Source organism: Haliotis rufescens, unplaced genomic scaffold (genome assembly GCF_023055435.1).
Source record: "Haliotis rufescens isolate VD_foot unplaced genomic scaffold, xgHalRufe1.0.p SCAF_16, whole genome shotgun sequence".
NCBI lineage: Eukaryota > Metazoa > Mollusca > Gastropoda > Lepetellida > Haliotidae > Haliotis > Haliotis rufescens.
Genome location: NW_025963846.1, coordinates 22,890,410 through 22,911,222, shown reverse-complemented (window position 1 = coordinate 22,911,222; position 20,813 = coordinate 22,890,410). Strand labels below are relative to the sequence as shown.

The 20,813-nt window shown below is 40.7% G+C and overlaps 1 protein-coding gene across 1 annotated transcript in view; it reads right to left on the bottom strand.

The window, feature by feature from the left end:
* Positions 1 to 963: 963 nt before the first annotated feature.
* The window catches only part of LOC124133848 (guanine nucleotide-binding protein G(i) subunit alpha), an 86,263-nt gene continuing 66,413 nt past the window's right edge, over positions 964 to 20,813 (bottom strand). Inside the window, exons 4-9 of the mRNA XM_046498429.2 lie at positions 9,036 to 9,193; positions 7,628 to 7,756; positions 6,856 to 6,985; positions 5,467 to 5,620; positions 4,021 to 4,217; positions 964 to 3,391 (exon numbers count right to left, since the gene is read on the bottom strand). Of these exons, the coding sequence (XP_046354385.2) occupies positions 4,027 to 4,217; positions 5,467 to 5,620; positions 6,856 to 6,985; positions 7,628 to 7,756; positions 9,036 to 9,193 (762 nt within the window). The 3' untranslated portion in view covers positions 964 to 3,391; positions 4,021 to 4,026. The remainder of the gene's footprint in view (positions 3,392 to 4,020; positions 4,218 to 5,466; positions 5,621 to 6,855; positions 6,986 to 7,627; positions 7,757 to 9,035; positions 9,194 to 20,813) is intronic.

The window sequence follows — 20,813 nt, the reverse complement described above, 5'->3', positions numbered from 1 at the left end:
TGATGAGCCCTAGAAACAATGCATTGTGTTGCATTGGACATTCTATTTACAGAATAACGATTTCGCCAATCCTACATTCTCAAAAGTAAATACAATATCAAATGCAACTCCTACTCAATGCATATTTGTTGATAATATTGGCAAACACCCAAACTCTTATGCTGGCCCCTATTTGGAAGAGTGTGAAGCCCAGTACCCCTTGAATAGCCTTGGTGCATCACTTGACCTTGACCTAGTTCTTAAGCTCTGAACCTAGTTCCAATACATCCAATCTGGACCTACACTACTGCTCACAACATTCTACCCCTTTCCTGCAGTACCACTGTTATACAGTCTGCAAACAGTCATAAAGTGGGAGATATTTATGAACAGTGCTGTAAATCAATAATTTTAACCCTGGACTCAGTTCAAAGCTGTTAAATGTGGACTTCAATCATGTCAGACTTACCACAATTTAACTCTTGATCTTGATCCAAAGTTTTAATTTGACCTAGTACCAAACTTTCTGCCATATACCTAGCTCCAATATCTGAACCTTGATTCAAGTTCCATAGATTTTTTTACCTATTTCCAAAACCTGTTCCCAAGCTTTGGCTCGACCTAGTTCAATATTTGGAACTAGATCGAACAACTTGCATCATCCTTGCTCCAAAACATCCAATCTGGAGCCAGTTACATAACAGTTAAAAAACTTGGTACTACCAGTCGAAAACCAAAATCCCTGTGAATGGTAATCATATTTAGACAAGCTGACGGAACACACCTTGGAATATGCTGTGCCTGTTGGTCCTGCCCATACCAAATATTTAATTGTGGAATGACTTCACAAACAAAATATGCAAGATTTGTATTAATGAGAGGAGTGAGTGAGTGAGTATGGTTTTACGCCGTTTTTAGCAATATTCCAACGATATCACGGCGGGGGACACCACAAATGGGCTTCACACATTGTACCCATTGAACCCCGGTCTTCGGCGTGACGAGCGAGCGCTTTATCCACTAGGCTACCACACCGCCCCATTAATGAGAGGAAACCAAATGAACTCTGATTAACACTGCTGCAGATCGTAACAATCAGATCTTTGTAAACACGTTGAAACACATGCACAAATGAATTTCAAATCATCTGCAAAATTTCATACTGACAGAACTCAAAACAAATCTCTTGTCCTGTTTCTAACATTTCTTGATCTTTCTGATTCTCAGAGATGCTGTCAGCAGGGTATGGACTGATGGGATCTTAGTTTTGATTCTGAAAGGTGCTGATTCCGTGGAATGAACATTTTGCACACAGAAAACTCCAAAAAGGAATATGAGCATTTTGAAGGGAACTGTGTTCCTCCCTCGAACTCCCAACACAGGATGAAATAGAAAATATAGGATTTACATGAACAGTTAATAGCTTATTTCATCGAAGTGAAATTATCCAATCAACAGGATCTGTCCAAACACATACAAAATCTAACTTGAGAAAATCAGTGTAAGTTCGATAAGTTGTGCATACCCGTTAGATTCACAGAAGAGAAGGTCTGAGTGGCAATGACTACACCAGTGCTTTAGTGCTCAGGAGTGTTTGCATCAAACCAGACCTATTTCTTAAACATTTGATCAGTACTTATCAGCGAGGAAACACTTGCCTACTTCATGCAGGATTTGTTTAATAATACAAATAGTCCTTTCTTACCATTATCGCTTCAAATATTACGCATAATTATCTCCTCAATACTACAATCTCCTAGGTTTAGTTAGGTCATTGAGGCGGATCCAGGATTTTGAAAAAGTGGGATTGCGAAGTTAATTGGCTGAGAGTGCAGGTGACACGTCAGGTGTCTAAAAATTGTGAGTGTGTGTCTGTTTGTGTCCCCCCCCCCCCACATCCTCCTCTGGATCCACCTGGTCATAGGTAAGTCAGCTTCTTCTATCAAATGTCTTAAACAAACATACCAAAAAAATACTGACTCGTCAATCTTCAATGCTGTGGAATTACCATTCAATGAACATTCAATGAATATTCATGAATTGGACTAAATGTGCTAACTTCTTGCTTCGTGTTTCATGTTCCTCAACATCTCCTGAATCTAAACGTTCACCTGTTAAGCAACACGGAGATGCTATACACAGAGCCACAAGCTTACACAATATAGCTTACATCGTACACGACAAAGTCATTGCACAGAATTGTTGCCGTGACAACTTGGGGGTCTCAAAGGTGGGCCATCATGGTGAATCCAATATTTACTGATAGAACATGTTGGGCATTAATGTTACAAATTGTTTGCATCAAACATTCTGGTTCATAGGGAAACTTAATCTCCTTATTGAAAACACTAATGCCCCCAATCACCAGCCCCCCCACCCCCCCTCGAGACCCTCACGTTTACACACAGTAACAGGAAGGCTGAATTTCTCACCAGTTTTGACTAAGACATACTGTACATACTGGTGAGTCTACATAGTTCAGAGATTGCACTATTTCCTTATAAAACCATGCAACAGATCAGAGTACGAACATCAGACCTGTCAATCCCAAAACAATCATTTACAAGCTTTTTTATACAAAATCTTCTCTGCCAAAACATGTCACAAAATGTCTCCTGAAACAAGAGATATATTTTTTATAGAACAATGACGAACAGACCTCTTAAATAATCATTCTCTGCTATTTCATTCAAAGATTAATTTCTTGAACTGATCATACCAAAGATCGAAACACACAATAAAACCATCCCTATCAGTAAAACAAACTTTCACAAAGTCGGAAAACATTCACACAAAATTAAAATATCAAATAGAAAACAAAGTTATCCCCGAAGAAACCTCAAAGATGTACATGTAGGTGATAGCTTCGAGAAGGATTTTCCATAGTGTGAATGACAACAGTATAGCAAGTGTTGCGTACATGCTGTATCAGAAGAGTACGGATCAGCTAATTCTGGCCATATATACCAATGTTCATGCACAGTATTCAAGGTGAAGGAAAATTAAAGATAAATATGTTGCCGTGACGACAGATCTGTGTGCCATGATTTTACCAAACTGTTATCGTGTAGTGTGGTCACACCTCAACACAAACCAGTAACAGTTGTGTTCGTGAAGTCCATACAGTTCGGCAATCAAACAAAATGACGATATTTGTACAAGATGTTGAATTGTTCGGACAAGTTCCCATGAGCTTGTTCTGTAGTGTCTTCCAACATGTTGTGTTTCCCAAGTTGGCGCAGACGTGACAGTGTTCATGCAGACAAACGATGACAGAGTTAACGAGCGTCACAATCCACTAACACAGTGACCCCTGGTGGCAGCTAGAGGCATCGGTCACACATGAACGCACGTGTAGATTTCAACACCAAGTTGACAACAGCTCACACAAGTGACGCACAAACACGTGAGTCTGAAAAAAAAGAAAAGAATAATTGTCACGTGTTTTGTTACATAAAATTGATGGAGTGCAGAGCTAGAGATAAGTGTTTGGTAATTTGGGTATTTAACCCAGGGGTTTCATTTTGATTGGGTATCCACAAGATTTAGAGGGTATTCAATTTTCGTTTACCCACCTGTTTCTTGACATTTGGGTATTTAAGCTATTATGAGTTATCTCCCTTCTATGTCCCTATTGACCAATCAGATTCCATCTCTTATATCACTTGCGTCTGCTCCAAACAAAATGGCAGCACCCAGCCAAGATGATATGATTGATAATTTAGATCCATATTGTAATAAAATGGATCTTACCCCTCAAAGTGCATCAAATCACTTGAACACCTTGATTAAAAAGATGAAACAATTTGCAAAATATCTGTTGACACCAAGTTGACACCAGTTTGGATTGACTTTGCATAGACTCGTTCTTGCAGCCAAAATGTAACTCCAGAATTCCAGTCTAGTTCGGCAAGGGTGGCAAAAGGACTTTCATAGTCAGCTAACTCTCTAGCCTCTGGATTACGTATGCCACACAAATCTGGTGAAATGCAAAAATTCCAACCTGTATGTGCAGCAGAATCATGAAATACTGAAACTCACTTTAGCTTAGAAGAGACCACAATCTTTGAGGTTGTTCTTGATGATGACGTCCGTGACGGCGTCAAAGACAAACTGTACATTGTTCGTGTCGGTGGCACAGGTGAAGTGAGTGTAGATCTCCTTCGTGTCCTTGCGCTTGTTGAGGTTCTCAAACTGGAGCTGGATGTACGCTGCTGCTTCCTCGTAGGTGTTGGAGCCTGCAACACAAGGTCAAGGTCAGACCAGTCAAGGTCAAGGTCAGACCGGTCAAGGTCAGACCAGTCAAGGTTAAGGTCAGGCCAGTCTCCAGAAACCCAATAAGGCTTTGCAGGGGGAATTGGCTACCATTGTGGGAAACAAAAAACAACAGAAATTTCATTCAGTCTAATGCCCAATCCCATGAGCATTATTAATGTACTTCATTGTCCTCCTGATTCAGGACCAACGATTCTGGTGGCAGTCTTGGATTGCTATAAGTCACTCTTTCAAGACAAAAAAACAACCCCTTTTTCTTAAAGGTGAGTGAGTGAGTTGGGTTTAACACTGCTTTTAACAGTTTTCCAGTTATATCGGCGTGTCAGCTTAATGTGGGAGGAAAGCCCGAAGTGATGAAGGTCTCAGACGTTTACCACTTTGGTGAAACCCACGAGCACGGGTATGGTCGTGACAAACCTAGAAACATAATCGGGGCGAACTGGGATTCCAACCCACAATCATAGGTTTCTGGCGTGCCCAAGGGACGCAACTCTGCAAAGCGAATCACGGCGCCTTAGACGGCTGGGCCACCTGTGCCCCCTCTTAAAGGTGAGGTGAGGTGAAATGGGGTTTAACGTCGCGTCCAAGATTATTGCACTTATATAGCGACGTGCATGCACGTGTGTGTGTGTGTGGCTGCTTGTACTAGTCCGGACTGATGCCGATTTATAGTGCTAGCTCACTGAGATACCATGCCGCAGTTTAACATGAATATCCCACTCAGACACAGTATACTGACTCCGAGCCGACCAGACCTTGTTTTATCCCCTTAATGCCGAGCACCAGACAGGGTACCAACAAGTACCATCTTTTAACGTCTTTTGGTATGACGCAGCTGGGGATCAAACCCCGGACCTTCCGCGTGCGGAAACTCTACCACTAGACCACGGAGGCGGTCCCTCTCCTAAAGGTGAAGTGAAATGGGGTATAATGTGGGAGTTAAGATTATGCATGTGTGAGGCTGCTTGTACCAGTCCAGACTAATGCTGGTTGATAGTGCTAAGCCTACTGAGGGGCGGTCGGGTAGCCTAGTGGTTAAAGCGTTCGCTCGTCATGCCGAAGACCCGGGTTCGATTCCCGACATGGGTACAGTGTGTGATGCCCATTTCTGGTGTCCCCCGTCGTGATATTGCTGGAATATTGCTAAAAGCGGCGTAAAACCCCACTCAAGCACTCACTAAGCCTACTGAGATAACATGGATGAGCTGTTACCTGTAAACTCCGGGAAGCAGATCGTGAGGGCCGACTTCTTGATCTTCTCCTCAAACAGATCCTTCTTGTTGAGGAAGAGGATGATTGAGGTGTCTGTGAACCACTTGTTGTTGCAGATGGAGTCGAACAGCTTCATACTCTCCATCATACGGTTCTGTGGACACATGGATCACACATTAATCTCATTTCTTTATTTCCATACTGAGGAGGCCACCAGCCTTCAGTACATTTATAATTACCGTATTCGACGGAATAAGCGCCCAGGGTGCTCTCAAAATTAGAAATAGGGGGCTCTTATTAGAATAAAACTTTGCTGAAAAAAAAAAAGAGTTGAAAGATCGTACATTTCGTGATTTATACTGATAGCCTGAAATGAAACAAAAGAAAAGTCTGTGCGTCGTATACACGACATATACATTTTTGCGTATTATACACGGATAAATAAGTCTTGCGTACATTGATCAATTGGAAGGGGTGCTAATTGGGATTGTTCACTAGCCAATATCTTAGCAAATGTAGCCGTGGGCGCTTATTAGAGCGGGGCGCTTATTACGTCGAATATGGTAAATCCTTTCTTACCATTTTGTAATAAATACATTTGTTTGATTCAAATATTAATCTCATGTAACCGCCTAAAATTCTTGTACACATAAACACGACACATGAAGCAAAAAGTGAAGTATCATTTTTTAACAGAACTTTAAGAATTTTAAAGTAAAGTACAGTTAGGATCACAGACTCTGCATGTGGAACGCTTGGTGACTGGATTCCATCTGGCCCCGTTACTAGGGCTGGCCCAAAAGATTGATAATCGGAATTATCATCGATGGGAAGAAATATTAACGATTATCGATATGATCCCGCATATACAATTGTGATGAAATAAAGTTTAAATTTCCCCAAACAGACTTGTTATTATCAATCATGTCATTTGCCAAATACGGAAAAGAACTGTTTTTGTTATGACTTTATTGTCCACGAAGTAATCCATGCATAAATGTGTCACCTCTCACCAGTGGCATGAAGTGTGTTGACCTCTTTCGGACTTTTCTGTACATTTGCTCAAAGTTACTTCTCCGGTATTTATTTATAACTGATCGATATTTAGTTTGCAATTATCAATCTCTATGATAGCCAGCCCTACTTATAACTGCTGTTGTTACTGTCTGTCATGGCTACTCTGTTTATGTGTGGATACGAAACTTCCCCTCGAATACGAAACTGCTGTCTATGATTTGAGAATGACTTTACGGCGGCCATCTTGGTTTGCTCTAGGCAGGCAGTTGAGTGACAACCTGTGTGGGTGCAGGAGATGTATTGTGATGGCAGATGGATTTTGAATACAAGTGTATCTGAAGAACCTGTGTCTGTCTATTTTATCATACGCACCATCTCCTGATCTTCGGCGAGAGTGAGGTCATATTCACTCATGGCTACAATGAAGATGATGGCCGTCACACCTTCAAAACAGTGGATCCACTTTTTCCTCTCAGACCGCTGGCCACCAACGTCAAACATTCTGTACCAACACACGGAAACAGTTCAGCAAAGAAATCAACAAAAAAACAACCCATCCACCCTGAATACAGCGAGTCCGCGAGTTGAAATTCCTCAGCAGTATAGTGATGGGGAAGACAACACGAGACAAATTAATATACGAGCAAAACCTCAATGATACACATACACTAGTTTGGACAATACTTTCTTACTCAAGGTGGTCATTTGTTTGTTTGTAGTTTAGTTTGTTTGTTGTCCAGTGCCACACTCTGTCTCTCTGTGTGTGTGTGTGTGTGTGTGTGTGTGTGTGTGTGTGTGAGACCCATATCAAAACTTCTATCTAAGGGAGGATATCAAATAATTTGACTTTGATTTTCCCCAAATACAGAATATTCTTAATGGAAAACTGCCTCAAATATCAGAATATGTCTTGCATTATGTAAACTGACATAGAACTTGGAAAACATCACTGCTGAATTATCTCCCTTTGACCATGTACAAATTAGAAAAACAACAATTTGTTTTGAATTTTAAAATAACAGCCATGGTATCAAATGACAAACCTATATTATCTGCATTAGTCAAAAAAAGCAAAAACATTTTACACAATTACAGATTTTCTTATTTTTTTTGTTATTCTGTTATTTTTGTCATCTTAACTCACTTGAAATGTAAATCTTTAAATGTGAAGTGTGTCTCTACGATGCCAGTTGTCTTAACCCTTGTTCTCAGCACATCCTGCTCTGTTGGGATGTAGCCGGGGTTGGAGATGCGGTCCAGTGCATTCAAGTAGCTGAAATACATCATGTCAATATTATTTTTTTACCTACGAGGGCAAACATATTGGGGATTATAAAAATCATACGTGCCCTACGGACATATCACGTCACGAGACAACACTGTATTGTTTCCATCGTCCGGGTGGCATTGTTCACGTCATCCGAATCTTATTGTGACGTGAGGTTGGAATGACGTCATAGCTGACGTAATTCGACAAATTGTGATTCGCTGCAGTTGCGACTTGCGGTACGTAAACACTAAACACGTCTCTGTATGTAGACATCTTCTTTGGTAAAAAATAGAACATTATATTCGTGTTCATGTCATAATATGTTTACGACACTCATGCCTAAATTCCGGTATTTCTCATACGATCACTCAGGAAATACCAGAATTTAGACACTCGTGTCGTAAACACAGTATGACATGAGAACTCATATAATATCCTCTATTTATGTGAACAAGGAATTAACTGTGCCTAAAATGTACAACCCCTGTGACCTAAGGTGTGCACACAAGTTGGGTAAAACAAACATCAACGCATCCATACAAACGTGAACATTGCTTGGTTTTAACACAGTGTAAACGGATGAATATATTTTTGCAAATTTAGTAAAATGTTTATATTTTTTAAGGATGCATAAAGGAGTAGTGCAGGATAAGTAAAAAAAAATTAATCTGAGAAACAATTTGTGAGCCAAATATTTGTTATTTTTGTTGAAAACATGTCACCAAATGATTCAGTTATATTCTTAATACGATAACATGATTAGTACACGTCAAAGACAAAGGGTAAGCCTCTCACAACTGGATCCATACATCCTTGATCATAGCCATTTATATTTTTAAGAGTTATCTCCCTTCTGTCATCACAGCAAAGACTTTCCCTTATACCACTGAAACTATTGAATTTTCATATGAAAACAAAATATAACAATACCATTAATATATGTTTAATGATGAGATATAATTTTCATTGTAGAAATATATTTTTAAATAATATTTTTAATAATATTTTTAATAATATTTTTAAAAATATTCAAGAACATATTCTTGATATTTTGAATTATTAGCATAGCTACGGTAAACAAAAAATACAAGTCCAGCAAATTTTACATAAATTTCAAAACAGTGTAAACAGTTTGTTTATTCTGATATCACTTACTGTACCTTCAACATACCTTTATTAAGTCTACACTTCTCTAAACATTCTCATGTATTCACTACTCAGTGCATCATGTTTTAATCAGATTGTGTCAAAAGCTTCGATGTAAATATCAATTATTACTCACTATTCGGCCGAGTCATTGAGCTGGTACTCGCGAGACCGACTGAAACACTCTTGTACGCCAAGGTCCTTCCAGAGTCGCTTCATCAGCGTGGCCACCTCCGCTGACAGCTCCCCTTCATCAGCGTTACCAGACAGCGAGAAAAACTGGCGTGCATCCTCCTGAAATATACAAAATGGAACTTATCAAACAATTTCAATAGTTGCACAAATATACGTGTTGATATTTTTTGTTCTTCAACGCCCTACTCAGTAATATTCCAGCCATATGATGGCAGTCTGTAAATCATCAAGTCTGGGCCAGAAAATCCAGTGATTGATGTTAGAATCAACCCGTTCCAGTCACCTCTTACAACCAGCATAATTAAGTTCCTGGGGAGCAATCATAACGCCGAATCCCCAAAAGGCCAAACATGATAATCTGAACAATGCATTTTCAATTTGCCCACACATATATAATACATTTAGGGATAAATGCCAGTTGTGAAAAGGTTTGCATTGTTACACAAAAAACTATGCATTTTTTACTTGTCCCCATGGACCATTATCACAGCTACAGTCCATCAAGCTGCGAGTGAGTCGGGTAAGACAGACCGGTCACTGACAGAGAGATGGAGGAGGGAGTAAAGGTATGCAACACAAGGGAACCATTCTGCCCAAACGTAATGTTAATGCTTCCATCAGCGATATTATCACAGTCTGTAAGTGGTGGTGGTGAGTGTGGTTTTACGCCGCTTTTAGCAATATTCCAGCAATATCACGGCGGGACACCAGAAATGAGCTTCACACATTGTTCCCATATCAGAAATCGAACCCGGGTCTTCGGCGTGACGAGTGAACTCTTTAACCACTAGGCCACCCGACCGCCCCCCGAAATTAGTTTGCTTCAGCCCTGCAAATGGGGAGACAATTTCAGGCTTGTGAAGTTTGTTTGTTTGTTTGTTTAACGCCGCATTCAGCAATATTCCAGCTATATGACGGCGTCTGTAAATAATCGAGTATGGACCAAACAATCCAGTGACTGACATCATGACCATTGCTCTCCGCAATTCGGATACGATGACATGCATCAAACAGGGAGCCTGACCACCCGATCCCGTTAGTTGCTTCTCACGACAAGATTCCAGGCTTGTACAACATACACTCTGCAGCTCAGTTCAATCTTTTATAGCATTTTCAGAGGATGAGTTTGGAAATTTACAAAAATCTATTCACACGTGGAGGATTTATCTACACCTGCTCTGATACTTGGCCCAAGGTCTGCAGCCAATGTCAGTACAAATCCCCAAAACGGAATTACACATTTCCCAATGCCTGTAGTCATAGTTATGATCAATGACAACCAGTGTTATGGCTTAGTAGAGGTGTGTTGTATTTCACTGATAACAGGATAAAAATAGAGGATAGAGCCAATGAATTTTTAGTTATTGTGCAAGATGAATCATCGCATTCCTTTTCTCAAAAGGAAGTAATAACACGTTTAATCATTCATTTACTTATTTGTTTACTTATTTATTCCTCAGGGTCAGGCAATTCATATCCTTGTTCACTGAGAAACCTGCTGTAGAATTTTGCACACATCCCAATTTCCAAATGTAATGGTGACTGACGATCTCATCCCCCTACTAGAGGTGTAATGATACGGTGGGCCGTGATACGACACGTATCCCAATGCAGTACATTTATATCATAGGTGACATTCTTTCTTTTAGCAGGTGAAACACAACCCTGAATCATTTGTTTTTAAATTTCAGAGAGTGAGGGCGGGATGTTGAAGGGCAGAACAATATAGGCTAGAGGGCACTGTGAATATTATGCTATTTGTAGCCAAACAGAAAATACTAGAGAAACGGTATTTGCTGGTTCTTGAACAGTTTGTTAGAATTCAAATGTTTTTTACAAAATATAACTTGAAAAATATTGTATTGTATGTATTACCACAGGAGTTGTAAATCGATGTATTGTATTGTAGAGTGAGTGAGTGAGTGAGTGAGTGAGTGAGTGAGTGAGTGAGTGAGTGAGTGAGTGAGTGAGTGAGTGAGTGAGTGAGTGAGTGTTTTATGCCACTTTTAGCAATATTCCAGCAATATCACGGCGGGGGACACCAGAAACGGGCTTCACACATTGTACCCATGTCAGGAATTGAACCTGGGTCTTCAGCGTGACGAGCGAACGCTTTAACCACTACCCGACCGCCCCCCAAGACTCGAGAAAATCTTGAGGCTTTAGTTGTTTTCTCCCAAAATCTAGTTATTCTATATCAGCCACAGGTCCAAAATGAGCTGCGGACTAGTTAGATAAGACCAATGGTGTCTACCAATGGATAGTTCATTAATTATCATATCTAGTGTCCCAAATTAATCATGAAAAGATTTAGGGGTACCTAAATTCAAAATTTGCAAAAGACCTCAATGACCCCAGGGCCTCCTTAATATCCAAAACAGATATCATATTGATTATATATTTTCAAATATCATTAGTAAGACGAGTGCATCCTTAGTAAGACTGTCATGGGAAAGTGAATTCTACACCAATAGTTGTTGACACTCAGATCAACAGAATTGACACTATAATTATCTGGATATGACACATAATTAACATATTTATAACACAGAATATTTCTCTGTCACATGTGTCACGACTGTACGTATCACCCAGTGAGTATACATATTGTTATACCATGGCCATTCAAGCATGGGACAGCTTATAGGAAACATACCAGGTATTATTTGATGTCAAAGCTTGATGTACCGTAGTTGCCATATTAAGCACCCTGCTCCAATGCCCGATTGACTTCTAGACCAAGGTGTAAGCACTCTTTATAAGCACCCGCTACTAAGACGGAAACTACATCACAGTCCGTGATTTTACAAATGTTTTACAGAAACCAGGCAGCAACATAGGAGGTCGGTTGGTTTGTAGTTTTACGCCACACTCAGCAATATTCCAGCTATATGACGGCGGTTAGTAAATAATCCAATCTTGACCAGACACTAGTGATTGACATCATGAGCATCAATCCACGCAAATGGGATACGATGACATGCATCAACCAAGTCAGCCAGCCTGACCACCCGATCCCGTTAGTCGCCTCTTACAACAAGCATAGTCGCCTTTTAAGGCAAGCTTGGTTGCTGAAGACCTATTCTATCCCGAATCTTCATGGGTCGCAACATAGGAGGAGTATATATATTCCCTGGTAACTATTTATGAAAATGTCTCAGTTTCATCGACGTTTCAACTAAGATTGTTCACTCCCACTTGATCTGTGAAATCAAATTTTACTTGTGTATGGTTTCGAAAAGTAACCCCCTTTGTAAATTTTCTTAAGCCCACGGTACTTATTATAGTGAATATGGTAATTTGGTACACTGCTTTTTCCTAGACCCCAGTTCACCCAAGATGAATTGACAGGGTTTTGTACACAGGGCATATTTGACAGAATTACATTTGGTCAGTGAATATACATATATCCATATTGATATACCGTATTACCTACAGTTCTGTTTATCATGTTTAGATGATACAGTCGTGTGACAGCCATGAGTTACTTGTACACAGTGAGTGAGTGAGTTGGGTTTAACGCCGCTTTTAACAGTATTCCAGTTATATCGCGGTGTGTCAGCTTAATGTGGGAGGAAAGCCCGAAGTGATGCAGGTCTCAGACGTTTACCACATCGGTGAAACCCATGAGCACAGGTATGGTGCTGACAAACCTAGAAAAATAATTGGGGCGAACCGGGATTCGAACCCACAATCATAGGTTTCTGGTGTGCCCAAGGGACGCAACTCTGCACAGCGAATCGCGGCGCCTCAGACGACTCGGCCACCCGTGCCCCCTACTTGACCAGAGGCAGACGATGCACATTATCAACATGGCAGCCAATTGCAGTCACGGTGCCTCTAGATGGCGCCACTTATTCAAATAATGGCGTGGTGACTTGGTTTTTTTATTGCGTAATTTGATTCAGGACATATTTTCCTACAAAATGATACCAAATATACCCATTTCTTGATTTTTTTGTTTTTTGTATGCAACCTCTTTAAATCACTTAAACAACAATATCTTATTGTGCAATCCAAATATAGAGTGCCAGCATAGGGCAGAACAAGTTATGCCAAAATCAAACTCGGAGAAGTGAGTGAGAATATTAAAGTTATATCATGGGGTTAGTTTTTAACCGAATCACTGGTAGATTCCGAGAAAACGTGAGTACAGCTGATTGCTACTTCCGGCTTAGTTTACGAAACAATACACACTGTAATCTTAATCTCTTCATATAATAAACAATGCCTATCAGAACAGGAAATACATTTTAATTGGTAAATCCTCATGTCCAGTGATGTTTTATCTCAAATTTCAAATTTGTCTTGACAAGTTTAATTGTTATCATCTGTTTTGTTTACCAGCTGAAGGGATACGATGTAATTTTTTTCTGCCGAAGACAGACATGTTTTGATTGCAAATGTAGGGATAGTGTATGCACTGGTGATGTGCTTCATTCCGAATCGCTTTATAGATTCGGTATACAAATTAGCATCGATATTGAAGGCTTTTACAGGGGGGCTGCCTTATATTTATAAGGCGGGGGTTGCTTTTAGACGGTGATATACCGTATACATCACGTTGGAGTTCCCTTCTTGTAGCCAATCAGCAATGAGCAATGCCATCAAACACACAAAGTAAACACCCCCCTATATTCAGACCTATTCAGCGACTGTCTGCAGCTAAGATGACATGTGCATACTGCACTTCTACACTGTACCACTTCCTGTTGTGGCATGCAAGTATGTCTCTTGTTTACATTGCAATTTACAAACCAGGAAACTTTATCAGCTGTTTTTGTCTTGATTTTAAAAACATATGAACATCGATTAGTCTCCCGAGCCAATCGATAATCGCCGACGCCCTCCAGATCCATCGATTGACCAATTATTCAATCAATTATCCACCATTGTGTGAAACTGTTGTGTTAATAGCAGTCTCTATGTTGCACCTATCTATAACACTGCACATCACACATGAAAATCTATAACATGGCATATTCTGAATCCCAACAACCTGTGAAAAACAATTTATAACATCCCAATTAAAACACTTGGCAATACAATTTATAACATTCCACATCCCATCATGCTCAGGACAATACTATCTATAACACCCCACATCCCACCATGTTCAGGACAATACAATATATAACATTCCACCACGTTCAGGACAATACCATCTATAAAATCCTACATCCTATCATGCTTAGGACAATACAATATATAACATCCCACCATGCTAAGGACAATAGCATCTATAACATCCTGCATCCTATCATGCTCAGGACAATACCATCTATAACATCCCAACGTGCTAAGGACAATACTGTCTACAACATCCCACTATGCTCAGGACAATATCATCTATAACATCCCACATCCTTGTGACCATACTCAGGACAATACCATCTATAACATCCCACATCCCACCATACTCAGGACAATACCATCTATAACATCCCACATCCTTGTGACCATACTCAGAACAATACCATCTATAACAACCCACATCCTTGTGACCATACTCAGAACAATACCATCTGTAACATCCCACATCCTTGTGACCATACTCAGGACAATACCATCTATAACATCCCACATCCTTGTGACCATACTCAGAACAATACCATCTATAACAACCCACATCCTTGTGACCATACTCAGAACAATACCATCTATAACAACCCACATCCTTGTGACCATACTCAGGACAATACGATCTATAACATCCCACATCCCACCATACTCAGGACAATACCATCTATAACATCCCACATCCCACCATACTCAGGACAATACGATCTATAACATCCCACATCCCACCATACTCAGGACAATACCATCTATAACATCCCACATCCCACCATACTCAGAACAATACCATCTATAACATCCCACATCCTTGTGACCATACTCAGGACAATACCATCTATAACATCCCACATCCTTGTTACCATACTCAGAACAATACCATCTTTAACAACCCACATCCTTGTGACCATACTCAGGACAATACGATCTATAACATCCCACATTTCACATCCAAACACTGGGCAATACCATCAAAAAACATCCCACCTCCCAACACACTTGGCAATACAATCAGGCCATCACATCCTAATAGAGGCTTGGTGAAATCCTTTGGCTTATCTTCCCATAAGTGCCAATCAAACACCATAACTACAGTTACTACCCAAGGACATTTGTCAGGTAATAAATGGCCCTGGTTTATAGCTTCTCCTCCCAGATGGTGGTCCATGTTGGGGCAGAAGTACTCTCAGCCATTAGACTTGTCAGGAGGGGAAGGATTGGGTGAAGTGGAGCAGGCTCATACACGAAAACTACCCGATCACTGGATTTGAAGCCATGTATCTTAATAAATACAGGGCTCACAAACATTTAACTGACACTCTCTACACACAAACATACATGCAGCTTCATTTGATTCCGTGAGCGTAATCAGAAATACTGTTTGGCCCAATCGCACTTATCAATTGTATATATACATTAGACAAAGTCCTGAAAATGATAGAATAGATAAAACAACAGTTACAGTACTTATAACACATGGTATCCTACAACTCTCCCAACCTTGGAGCAATATATTTTGTTTGTTTGTTTGTTGTTTAATTTCACACTCAGCAATATCCGGATATGACGGCGGTCTGTAAATAATCGCGTCTGGACCAGATAATCCAGTGATTGACATCATGAGCATCGATCCATGCAATTAGGATACAATGACATGTATCAAACAAGTCAGCGAGCCTGACCACCTGATCCCATTAGTCGCCTCATACAACAAGCAAAGTCACCTTTTACGACAAGCATGGGTTGCAGAAGACCTAGTCTAACCCGGATCTTCAAAGGTCGGGTGCAACATATGGCCACAATAGGAAATTGATGAACATGTTAATAAATATTTCAGTCCCATCATTTATTGCCCCAAAGGCCCACAAGGCGAGGATTATCACCATCTTTGAGATGAACTGAGTATTTAAAGGCTAAAATGCAATAACTTTCATACATTCGCATCAAAACCACACAAACAAGCCAAAAAACCATCTCATGATCAATGATCATTTCATTAGGGACAAATGGCCATCATTGATATCACTCTCTCGCAGCATATATTAGAAGCACCTGTTACTTCGGGCATTAATTATTGTTATTTACAGCTTTCACTTCATGACCTGATATGAAGCAATATCCAGTCTGATGTGACGAACAGCCCATCACGTCAACAACCGGTGATGATTATGTCCATGTACTTGGTGATATATCATTCAGCCAGTCATCAGTCACATGCCGAGACTGGGTGTCGATCAGTTAACACAGGAAGCAACACCACACTGACCTCTGTCATGTGACATCCTGGACCTGACACTGGATCGGCAATGTGGCTGTCTTCAACATGGCTGGTTGTTCATAGTTACACGTCTCTTCTCAATGCAAAAATTAGGTCTGTGTGTGTGTGTGTGCGTGCGTGCGTGCCTGCGTGTGCGTACTAGGCCAGACTGATGCCAATTTTATAATGCCCGCCCACTGAAATACCATGCCACAGTTTAACATGAATACCCCACTCAGACACAGTATACTGACTCCGAGCCGACCAGTCCTTGTTTTAGCCCCTTAATGCCGAGCGCCAGACAGGGTAACAACAAGTACCATCTTTGGCAGAAAATTCTAAACATATAATGGATCAGCCATAATTAGCATTAAACTCAGTTATTGAGCTCATTGCATCACTGGATGGTCAGGTCCAAACTCCAGCAGTCATGCTGCAACAACAGATTTGTCATACTGCTGAGTGTCAACAATGCTGTAAAATGTTGGAGGCAGGAGACTGGGAATGATGTTGTTGACCATTTGGGACATGAACAAGGACCATGAAACCGAAACTCCCACCCACTCGACCACCAACCACTGCTGAAGTGTCCCAAGGTCCCCCATCATTGGCCCAGTTTGAAAAACGACCTTCCACTTCTGAACGGTACGGTTCTCCTGACAACATGTTTTCTGAATCTTAGCCATCAATTCCTGGTAACAAGGACCTTAGACTGTCAGTATTCACATCAACTCAACTATCATCACTGCCCCTTAAAATATACATTACCGTATTCGACGTAATAAGCACCCCGCTCTAATAAGCGCCCACGTCAGTATTTGCTAATATATTGGCACCCCTTCAGATTGATCAATGTACACAAGACTTATTTATTCGCGTACAATACGCACTTGTGTGTTATATGCACCTTAATTATGGGCAATTAAATTCTAGAAAAATATATCTATCGTACATAAACATTTCAGGCAGTCAGCATAAACCACGAAATTTATCTTTCAACTCTGTTTCTTTCACCAAAATAATATTCTAACAAGAGCCCCCTATTTCTAATTTTGAGAGCGCCCTGGGCTCTTATTACGTCGAATACGGTAATTTCTATTGGTAAAAAAATATGACCAAACAATGCCTGTGTGTGGATGAAAGGTTAAACCTCAAAATGCATATTTGATCTAAAAATATCTGTGAATCTGACCATGAACCATACATCTACAAAGTTATCTTAGCCCTAAAACAATTGTAACTTCCATACTTTGACTTTGACTTACAATAATCGCAGCTCTAAGATTGCTCGGTGGAAACAGGGCCCCGCAATGAGTGAGTGAGTGAGTGCGTATGGTTTCATGACGCTTTTTTAGCAATATTCCAGCAATATCACGGCGGGGGACACCAGAAATGGGTTTCACACATTGTACCCATGTCAGGAATCGAACCCGGGTCTTCGGCATGACGAGCGAATGCTTTAACCACTAGGCTCCCCCGACCGCTTCTCCCCACAATGAGAAACATAGTTAACCACCAACAAGCAAGATGGCATAAATGCCAAGATATCAAAATGTAATTCTACTTTCATGAAAGTGACCAAATAATAAGGTATAATTAGTAAGGATAAGCCTGTTATGTACACAGAAGGGTCAAACATGTTGGATACAGCATCCAGTGGGAGAAAGTCAAAGCCCCCACCACCAACCTCAAACACTTCAAAATCACAAAACTACAAGACGCCATGAACATCTAAAGACTCCAACCATCAAGGAACCGTGACCAAGGCTACTACATACCCCCCAGGTACCATCAATTCATCAAAGACCCCAATCAGTCCTAATCCTTTTGTTGTTTATATTACTGACTTCACCCTTTTGTTACAGGTTTCACCGGCCAATATGTTTTACCCTTCCGTGTACGAAACAAGCTTCTCCACTCCAGCAGTGTTACTGTACCTTAAACCTACTCAACTGTATAAACACTGCCTCCTACCTGTATACAGTCCGACATTGTTGGTTGATTATGATTATGTCGGATAACGAGTATGTCGCATAAACGAAATTAGGTATTATCAACGTTCGTGATCGAAAATTGGACAACTACACGATAGATAACGATTCAAACATGTAATAGGAAAAAGGAAATATTCATATTGTTGTGTTACATTGTTCGCGGAATATGTTTTCTAATCATGCAATCTCTAAAGTTTAACACAAAACACAAAGTTTATCTCTGCAGCCGTTTAAATATGCAGCTACTCGCCGACTCGTCTCGCATCAAAACACGGGGCTATGTACTCGCGGGCAGATGACCATGGAGTACGCTGATCACCGTGTCGGATTAACGAGACTGATTAATGAGTGATTTCAGCAAATCATTGCAAATTAGGTGTGTCGGAGTCGCAGTGCGAGACTGTCGGCTTAACGGGTCTAACAGTGTGAGAACCTACACCGAAACGTCGCTCCTAATTATAATAAAGATGTTGTTGATCCATATATCTTATCCTTACTTAGTACTCCAACTTCTAAATCCCTCTCAAAGAAGTAATATGGTCCAATGTTACAAAATATTTCTGACCCATCAAAGTAGATCAATGATATAACCACTTCCTCACGTGTACGACCCGTTCATGCCAACAGTTCACATAATCAGCATACTGCTGTCATAACAGCCCGGCCCCTAGACTAACATTTAGTCTCTGAAATCTTATATTACACAATATCCTTTTTGACTCTAAAAAAAATAAATTCCCTATGCTTATTTCAGTGGAATAGAGCTAGCTTGAGCTGGCTAGACTTGCTTTTGTATGCATTTCTAGATTATTTTTTCCCCATAAAATAAAAATATTCCACGGTCTACCCTGCCTGCTGTGCATACCATCCTTGAGCAGCAGGTTGCCGTGCACATACCCTAAGGGAAAACACCAGAAACTTATGAAACACGGAGTTGTCAAAGTGATTTATTTAGCTGAGCAGTGTAGCATCACAACTGGAGGAGGACTCAAGTCATATCTGCTGTTTTTGAAGCTCGACTTTCTTCCTGTTGCATGAAATGTCCTATCATGTTACCTCATATGTTGGTTTGGTTTGTCAACAGGAACATTTTTTTGCGCTCCTACAAACATCACATACCGTATTCGACGTAATAAGCGCCCACGGCGATATTTGCTGATATATTGGCTAGTGAACAATACCAATTAGCACCCCTTCCGATTGATCAATGTACACAACACTTATTTATTCGCGGATAATACGAACTCGTGTGTTATATGCACCCTTAATTATTGGCATTTAAATTCTGGAAAAATGTATCTCTCGTATATAAACATTTCAGGTTTATGTGACGACACTGGGTTACTGGGGAGAGGAAGAAACTGGTGAAATATAGTCCGGATGTTGGCTTCTCTTGGAGATTGGAACGACTTTTTCTTTCATATGGTGAGGTGAAATGGGGTTTAACGTCGTGATTATTGCACTTATATAGCGACGTGCATGTACGTGTGTGTGTTTGTGTGGCTGCTTGTACCAGTCCCGACTGATGACGATTTATAGTGCTAGCTCACTGAGATGCCGCAGTTTAACATGAAAACCCCACTCAGACACAGTATACTGACTCCGAGGCGTCCAGTCCTTGTTTTAGCCCCTTAATGCCGAGCGCCAGACAGGGTAACAACAAGTACCATCTTTTAACGTCTTTTGGTATGACGCGGTCGGGGATCGAACCCCGGACCATCCTCTCTCTGGGCGGACGCTCTACCACTAGACCATGGAGGCGGTCTCTTTTCATATGGATCCCCATATGTTTACACCAGGGAACCCAGGGAACACGGGGTCCCCAGGCAGTCCCCATGCTTGTTGCTGCATACTTCCCAAGGAGCTGAGAATGACATTTAAGAACACTGATCCACTGATTAGGGTAATGATGGCGTTGTGCTTTGAGCATGCCAAAGAGTATGGAATCTGGTGCATCAATAATTCCCATCATCATCGTTATCGTCATCATCATCATCATCATCGTCATCATCATCATCATCGTCACCATCACCATCACCACCACCACTACTACTAAGAGTCAACAAATGGGAACTGAGTGGTTACAATCTGTGACCAGGCTTATTGTGTGTAATCATACCCAAATGGCATGAGATGATGCTCATGCCATCAACCACTGGCTGACTTCATTATTTACCAGCCGCTGTCATATATTGATTGTCAAAATATTGATAGCTGTGCATAAACAGAACATACACCATTGGTCCCATTGTGTCAGGACCTCAAGTGAGTAAAATCATTGATTGTGTGGTTTATGACTCATACTATCACCCTCTGGTTTCCCCTGCAAAGCTTCATCCATCTTCCCGAGTCAAGGGAGTTAACTGACTGTAAAAGTCCAGTTTCCACCCCT